General features: G+C 41.1%; 1 protein-coding gene across 1 annotated transcript; it reads right to left on the reverse strand.

Moving 5' to 3' along the window:
* Positions 1-3,598: 3,598 nt before the first annotated feature.
* Positions 3,599-7,531, reverse strand: LOC116464470 (endogenous retrovirus group K member 8 Rec protein-like). The gene is made up of 3 exons (XM_032147737.3): positions 6,984-7,531; positions 5,129-5,236; positions 3,599-3,679 (listed from the first exon to the last, which is right to left on the reverse strand). Exons 1-3 carry the CDS (start codon positions 7,185-7,187, stop codon positions 3,599-3,601), a joined length of 393 nt encoding a protein of 130 aa, XP_032003628.2. The 5' UTR covers positions 7,188-7,531.
* Between the last annotated feature and the right edge of the window lie 1,264 nt (positions 7,532-8,795).

Here is an 8,795-nt window from a genome sequence, read left to right on the forward strand (position 1 = left end):
CCCAAATAATGAAAAGGATCAGAGGTTTGGATCTTATCAGATGCTATTGTTAGTCCCGCGTTGGCAACCTCTGCTTGCAGAAATGTGTAACAGTCAATTAATTTGTCTCTTGTTTCTGCAGCACATAAAATATCATCAATATAGTGAATGATATAACAATCTGAAAATTTGTCTCTAACTGGTTGAAGGACTTGACCTACGAAAGTTTGACAAATAGTTGGACTATTAAGCATTCCCTGAGGTAATACTTTCCACTGAAACCTGGTGGCTGGTTCTTTATTATTTATGGCTGGTATAGTAAAGGCAAATTTTTCACAATCTTGCTCTGCCAGAGGAATGGTAAAAAAGCAATCCTTAAGATCAATTATAATTAAAGGCCAGTCTTTTGGGATCATGGCCGGAGAGTGCAATCCAGGTTGGAGAGGCCCCATGGGTTGAATTACAGCGTTTATGGCTCTTAAGTCCATTAACATACGCCATTTGCCTGACTTTTTCTGAATTACAAATACAGGAGAATTCCAGGGTGAGAATGAAGGCTCAATGTGTCCCTTTTCTAATTGTTCCTTTGCTAATAAGTGTAAAGCCTCCAGTTTTTGCTTTGGTAGCGGCCACTGATTTACCCATACCGGTTTTTCTGCTTTCCAATTTAATGGAATGGGTTTAGGAGGCTCTACAGTGGCCGCCCCTAAAAAGGATACCCTATTCCTTTTCTTTGTTGATTTTTCTTAGTCTCAATTGGGACTTTAATGCCATTTTCATTTTTTCCTAATCCTTTCCCTGGTATATATCCCATCTTAGTCATGATTTTTTGACTCATGGGGCTGTATAATGGAGCGGGCATAATGATTTCTGCACCCCATTGTTGTAACAAATCTCGACCCCATAGATTAACAGGAATTGAAGTAATCATTGGCTGAACAGTACTTTCTTGATTATCTGGCCCTAAACAATGTAAAATCATTGTACTTTCATACACTTCTGAAGCTGTGCCTACGCCGACAAGTCTTGTTACAGCCTTTTGTTTAGGCCAATTTTTTGGCCACTGATTTAAAGCAATTACAGAGATATCTGCTCCTGTGTCTACCAACCCTTCAAACTGTTTTCCTTGAATAATGGCCTTACACACAGGTCTGCTCTTAGAGACCAGACTTGCCCAGTATGCAGCCTTTCCTGCCAGATCAGTGCTTCCGAACCCTCCTGTTCTTTTTATCTCACTGTTTCCAATTTTAATATAAGGTAGGAGTAATAATTGAGCGATCCTGTCTCCTGGACTGGCACTCCAAGGAACTGAGGAACTAATAACCAATTGAATTTCGCCTTCATAGTCTGAATTAACCATACCAGTATGAATTTGAACTCCTTTTAGATTTAAACTTGATCTTCCTAAGATTAGTCCTACAGTCCCCTCAGGCAATGGGCCGTATACCCCTGTGGGGATTTTTTGTGGAGGCTCCCCTGGAAGCAGAGAGACTGCTTGTAAAGTACACAAATCTACTGCTGCACTGCCAGTTGTGGCGGGGGATAATTGAACTGGCTTATTCCCTGAGATACTTGCGACAGTGGGGGTTGTTGTTCCTGAAAACCCTGAGGAACAAAGGGTTGAATTTGGAACGCCCCAGTTTGTTGCGGGGCCTGAGGCTGGCCCCTCCTCTCGTTTCCCGACAGTGGTTGCCCATTTTTATCAAATTTAGAACGACATTGATTACCCCAATGTTTTCCCCTTTTACATCTTGGACATAGGCCAGGTGGCCCTTTATCTGTTGTTGTAGTAGCTTGAGTAGTTACATTTGGCTTATTTGTGACTAGGCAATTCTTTTTTAGATGACCAATTTGACCACAATTATAACATTTTCCCCCAAATGTTTTCACTTGTCCTCCTAAAGCAACTCCTGTGATTGCCTGAGCCATAAGCATAGCTTTATGCATAGCTCCTCCAATTCCATCGCATGCTTTAACATACTCTGAGATTACATCTGATCCTGCGGGAACCTTTCCTTTTAATGGCTTAATGGCTGATTGACAATCCGGATTGGCGTTTTCATATGCCATCAACTCCACTATGACTTTACGGGCATTCTCATCGGTAATTGACTTTTGAGCAGCATCTTGAAGTCTTGCTACAAAATCAGGGTATGGCTCTTTAGAGCCTTGTCTTATTGTATTAAAGGAAGGGCAGGCGGTTCCTGGGTCTTGGATTTTCTCCCAGGCCCTAAGGCAGATAGCCCTGATTTGCTCAATGGCCTCATTTGGCATTATTGCTTGTTGGTCAACAGTGCTCCAATTTTGACCTATTCCTAATAGTTGATCTGCATCTATGTTAATTGGAGGATTGGCAGTCCTATTTCTTTGGACCTGTACTTGTGCCCCATCAATCCACCAAGTCTTAAATTGTAAAAATTGAGAGGGTGAGAGTGATGATTTTGCCAGAATCTCCCAATCATAAGGAATGAGTCTATGTCCATGAGCAATGGAATCTAATAATGTTCTCATGTAAGGAGAGTTGGGTCCATACTGTTTTACTCCTTCTTTCATCTCTTTTAGCATATTTATAGAAAAGGACTGATATCTGGCTTCAGCTACGGGAGGCTCTCCCTCTTGGGCCCCTTCTCCAGGTGGCCTTGCTTCTAATATTACTGGGAGTTGCCACGCCTCAATATCTCCCTGTTTTCTTGCCTCATCAATAATTTTATGTATTGCACTACCCTGTGTACTAGGCGGTGCTGTAGGATTAAGTCTCATGGTGGGCGGCTGAGGATATGGCACCCTGCCCTGTGGCACTGGAAATGCTCCTGGCTGTCCATACGGATTTTCTGGAGGCTGCCAATACTGCAGATCAGCTGGCGGCCAGTATTGATAGGCTACTGGCGGCTGGATCTTACTTTCTACCTGCTGATATTGTGGACACTGTATTTGGATTGGCATTGCCGTGACAGAGACTCTATCTTTTTCTACTTGATCTTTTTTTGGAGTTTGTACTTGTTTAACCTGCATTTGAGGTTCTAAGGTTGCAGGCATCTGAGCTGTTGTAAGAGGAGTTGGCCCTCGTGGTTTAGACTCTGATGGCTCTATCAATTCTAGATATTTTTCCTCTAATTTTAACGTTTCAGGATATATTACCTCCTGTAATTGATTATTGTCAACATTTTGCGTTGACCGAGCCATTACCGGCTCTGCTACACATTTACAGTGTGAACTTTCTTTTCTTTTCCGGGACTCTATCCCTGCCTCTTTTTCACAATCTACTGCACAGCTTTTAGGGACATCGGAAACTGGAACGCTATCTTCTTCTGTTTGCAGCGGTTCTAAAGCTACTTTAATAATGACCCAATCATTCCATACTGTAAGTGGAATGATTTTACCTTCCCTACTTGCTTGTTTTAATTCTTTGCCAATTTTTTCCCAATCTTTTAGATCTAAAGTTCCCTGTTCTGGAAACCATGGACAAAACTGTTCTATTGTTTGAAAGAGCGTATTTAGATTTTTGGTAGACACTTTAACTCCCCCTCTTTTTAAGAGAATTTTTATAAAGCTGCGATAAGAGGCATATTTACTTTTAGTTTGCCCCATTGTTACCCTAGGTTCTTCCGAGCGCACAAGCTTACCGCAAGGCTGACTGTAGACGTACTCGGGAGTCTCTCGTCGACTTGTCCTCAATGACCACGCTCCAGCGTACCTTCACCTTAGAGAAAAGCCTCCACGTTGGGCACCAGATGAAGGGGTGGCCTGCCCCTCCACACCTGTGGGTGCTTCTCGTTAGGTGGGACGAAAGACTTGAGAAAAGGAATAAGACACAGAGACAAAGTGTAGAGAAAGAAAAGCGGGGCCCAGGGGACCGGTGCTGTGCTTACAGAGGACCCACACCGGCACCGGCCTCTGAGTTCCCTTAGTATTTATTGATAATTATCTTTACCATCAAAAAGATAAGGGAGTGACTGGGCAATAGGCCTTGCAACATAAGTAAGTTCAAAAGAAAATGCTGTGCCTTTGAGATGCATATGCGAACATCTCCATAAACCTTCTGGCAGTATTGCTCCATCCATCGCCCAGGGATGGGCAGGAGAGGAATGTTCTTCTTTTTTTCTAGATTTAAGAGGATGGTGATGACCTTTAACCATAAGCAGCCTTTAGGCACTTGTTTAACAAAGCACATCTGCACCGCCCAAAGTCCTTTTAACCTTAAGTCACCACAGCACATGTCTCTTGCAAGGACAAGGTTGGGGGTAGGGTCACAGATTAACAGCATCTCAAATACAGAACTAAATGGAGTCTCTTATGTCTACTTCCTTCTATATAGACACAGTAACAGGCTGATCTCTCTTTCTTTTCCCCACATTTCCCCCTTTTCTTTTCAACAAAACTACCATTGTCATTACGATACCGAGATTACATACTTCACAAGGTAATCGAATATCACAAAGCAAGTGGAGGCAGGATGAGTTCACAGGATGGTGTTAAAATTGAAATTAAAATTGCCAACGAAATTTTTGGGCACGCATAGTCATTGATAACATTTTATCAGGAAATAGGGTTTGAGAGCAGACAACCTGACTGGCCAAAATTTATTAGGTGGGAATTTCTTCATCCTAATAAGCCTGGGAGCACTACAGGAGGCCGGGGCTTATTTCATCCCTTCGGCTTCAACCGTAAAAGGCGGCACAACTCCAAGGGGGTCGTTTATAGGCCTACTCTTAGAGCGCATTCTCTTTCTCAGGGATATTCCTTGCTGAGAAAAAGAATTCAGCGATATCTCTCCTACTTGTGTGCAAAAGGAGAAAAGATATGGCTCTGTTCCGTCCGGCTCACCGGCGGCCAGTTCAAGGTTACCTCCCTTGTTTCCTGAACACCGCTGTTATCCCGCTCTTTTTTCCAGATGCCCAGTTTTCGTATTGTTTAAACACACGTCCTCTACAAACAATTTGTGTAGTTAAGGCAATCATCACAGGGTCCTGAGGTGACATATATCCTCCTCAGCGTACAAAGAAAATGATGGGATTAAGAGATTACAGTAAAGACATAAGAAATTACAAAAGTATAAATTTTGGAGAACTAATAAAATGTCCGTGAAATCTTCATATGTTATGTTTTTCTGCTGTGGCTTCAGCCAGTCCCTCAGTTCAAGGTCCCTGACTTTCCGCAACATTCTCCCTCCCTTTCCCTCTATATAAATGTGCCATGGCGATGGAGGCTTGTTCGTTCTCTCGATTTTGGCGCAGGATTCTTCGACTGGTCCGGCACACTAAAAACAAACCGATTAAACAGAGACACATAATTCCAAAGTTTACTGCAGTAGAGTTTCCGATAGACTTAATCCAAGTCGTGGGGTTTAATCCATAAAGATTTTTTGCCACTTGATCTAACGCCTCAGCTCCAGGCACAATATTTAAGTGACTCTGAGAGGCTTCAAAAATTTGTTCTTTTAATTTGGAAATGTCTAAAGTGAGATTATCTTCTCTTCCCTGTAAATGGCGTCTTACCATGTCCCAGTGATGTCTAGACTCATTATAAACTTGGGGTGTAATACAAAAATCGGACGTATTCCAGTCACACTGTAACTGGAAACGATGTTCCAAGCTCATGAGCCTATCTCCCATCCAAATGACAGTTTGTCTAAGGTCATTAATTTGATTAGCCAATTTTTGATCGATACCAGATTGTGAATTCCACAACCTTGTGGAATTCTTTTGCCAATTGTCAACAAAGCTTACTGTCTGCACAGAAGAGTGCAATGCGACTCCTGCCACAGCGGCTGTAGCTGTGACTGCAATTAATCCCATAATCACTGCAATTAAAGTAAAAATGAATCTTTTGGATCTATTTAAAATGCCTTTTAATACTTCAGTCAAAATATGAATGGATGGCGAGGCCTCCCATGGTCGATCCATGGACACAGGGATCCACACGCCTTCTCTTGCTCTCACAAGCAGAATACGGTGCTGCCAATCAAAAGTTGAATCAATGCAAGTAAACAATCTGCAATTTTCACATGTTATAGTTTGGGAGTCTGGTTTAATAACTACATTTCCTATGACTAACATATAAGGGGGTTTTACACAACTTAGTAAAGGAACTGTTAGACTGGAATTTAGGTTGATAGAGTAAAATGCTTTATAATCTCTTGTTTCTATAGTTTGGTTCCCAGACCAAATTCTAAGGTGGTATGAAGCCACAGTAAGCCTCCATAATTCTGGATGTTCAGGACCAAAAACTGGACTTATTATTTTTGGTCTTGGAGTAGAGGTTCCCTTTTCTCCCCATTTCCAAGGGTAGAAAGACTGAAATTTTTTGTGCCTATGTTTGTCTAAATTTTCTGTTAAGTCACTATCAACAGCTGGACTCACTAGTGCACTGGGACAGAATTGAGTTTGTCCTGTGCAATCGTGGTAGAATTGACCTCGAGGTGCCTAATCTATAACAGTTCCAAATGTGTTGTTTTGTAAAATCACGGCACTATCGGCCACACATTCTTCCCAAACTAAATCTTTTTTTTCTATGGAAATCTCCTTGGGGCAAGGTTTTCCTTTTGGCCTAAATTTTAATGATCTTTGATAAGAGAAGTCTTGTATATAGTTTACCTGTGGTTTGAGTGACATACCGCTTACCATATGATAAGTAAATCTACTGGTGGGATTGAGAGTAGGTACTTCTACCAACCAATTTTGGATAGCAGGCATTAAACATCCTGGTGCTCTCCCGAGACATATAGGAGGATAACGATACCCAATGGAAATATTTATCATCATTCCTTCTTCCTCCGGTTTTGCAGGGCAACGATCATCTGTGGGACCAGCTACCCACACACTATTATTAACATATACTTCAATGGGATTATCCATCCAAGTGACTGCCCGAATTAAGGGCGGGAAAGGCACATAGGCCCAGTAGGTATAATTAGCTGCAGCTGCTCCTGCAGGCATGGGGAGACTTACCACCGTTGATACAACCATTAAAGCTGCAAACAGCATTTTTTCTGAGGTTTGTGTCACCTTTGTGCTAGCTAGGCTTTTTCTAGCTAACAGTGTCAGCTTCTTTAACTGTGCCCAGGTTGGCAGCTCTGCCTTCTTGGTGCGTGGTGACTTCATCTGTTTTTCTAATATCACCACTTGATTCATCCTGCGAGTCAATGGTGTCCGATTGCGGTGTTTCCGTCTCCGTGGAGGCGCTTTTCTTTGCATCTCCGATGGGTTCATTGTAGAACTTCAAATGTCTAGTGGGTATCCAAACAGGAAGCTGATTTTCTCCTGGTGAAACACAAGCAAAACCTCTTCCCCAGGTTATCACCTTCCCTATCTCCCATGTCCTATTTTTGTTGTCTTTCCACCAAATCAGTTTTCCTTCATGTGGACTGTTCTTTTTACCTGTAAGATGTTGTTCTGCAGAAGTAGTAGTCTGATTTCTATAAATGTTTAAAAAATTTAAAGTATAGAGTGCTAGATTAAGCTGCATCTGAGGAGAGGTACACTCCTTACTGTCTCCCCCTTTTTTTTGTTTAACTAACTGAGTTTTGAGTGTTCTATTAGTTCTTTCAACTATGGCCTGTCTTTGGGAATTATAAGGAATTCCTGTTGTATGTGTAATATTCCACTGATTTAAGAATTTTTGGAAAGCTTTACTACAATAACCTGGTCCATTGTCAGTTTTAATTTTTTCTGGAACTCCCATCACAGCAAAACAAGATAATAAATGTTTTTTAACATGGGAAGTACTTTCTCCTGTCTGGCATGTTGCCCATATGAAATGTGAATAAGTATCAACTGTTACATGAACATATGATAATTTTCTAAATGAAGGTACATGGGTAACATCTATTTGCCATAATGCGTTAGGACACAGACCTCTGGGATTAACTCCTGCCTCTTGGGTGGGCAGGTGTAGTACTTGACACTGGGTACAATGTTGTACAATATTTTTTGCCTGTTTCCACGTGACATCAAATTTGTTTTTTAACCCTGCTGCATTTACATGAGTCAAAGCATGAAGTTCTTGTGCTTTTATGAATGCAGAGGATACCAGTAAGTCAGCTTTTTTATTTGCTTCAGTTAAAGGTCCTGGTAAATTAGTATGTGCTCGAATATGAGTGATATAAAATGGGAAATTCCTTTTTCTTACAGTTTGTTGTAATAAATTGAACAGCTGGTTTAACTGATCATCCATGCTATATTTAATTAGAGCTGTCTCAACATCCCTTGTAGCCTGTACTACATATGCAGAATCTGATATAATATTAACAGGTTGATTAAAATCTTCTAACACTGTAATGACTGCAAACAACTCTGCCCTCTGAGCTGATTGATATTGAGTTTTGATTACTCGCTCCTTTGGCCCTGTGTAAGCCGCTTTTCCATTGCTGGAACCATCAGTAAATACTGTCAGAGCATTTTCTAAAGGTTCATGTCTGGTAATTTTAGGTAAGATCCAAGTAGTCAATTTTAAAAACTGGAAGATTTTTGTTTTTGGGTAGTGATTATCAATAATTCCCACAAAATCAGCAAGGCCAATTTGCCATGCACCAGAATTGATAAAGGCTTGTTTAACTTGTTCCTTGGTTAAAGGAACAACTATTTTGTCTGGGTCGTTACCACACAATTTTATTATTCGTAATCTTGTCTGACCAATTAATGTAGCTATTTGGTCCAAGTACAATGTAAAAGTCTTAATTGTACTGTGAGGAAGGAATGACCACTCCACAAGATCAGTATTTTGAACAATGATGCCGGTTGGAGAATGTGCAGTGGCAAAAATTAAAAGTTGGAGTGGAGCTAAAGAATCTATTCTATTTATTTGCGCTGACTGAATTT

Source organism: Hylobates moloch, unplaced genomic scaffold (assembly GCF_009828535.3).
Source record: "Hylobates moloch isolate HMO894 unplaced genomic scaffold, HMol_V3 SCAFFOLD_768, whole genome shotgun sequence".
Lineage (NCBI taxonomy): Eukaryota > Metazoa > Chordata > Mammalia > Primates > Hylobatidae > Hylobates > Hylobates moloch.

Excerpts from the sequence above, each read along its gene's own strand:
- LOC116464470 (XM_032147737.3), bottom strand. The coding sequence starts at position 7,187 with ATGAACCCATCGGAGATGCAAAGAAAAGCGCCTCCACGGAGACGGAAA. Across the intron at positions 5,237-6,983 it reads AAAGCCTAGCTAGCACAAAG|TGTGCCGGACCAGTCGAAGA; the intron begins GTGACACAAACC and ends GTTTGTTTTTAG. Across the intron at positions 3,680-5,128 it reads GAGGGAGAATGTTGCGGAAA|GTGAAGGTACGCTGGAGCGT; the intron begins GTCAGGGACCTT and ends CTTTTCTCTAAG.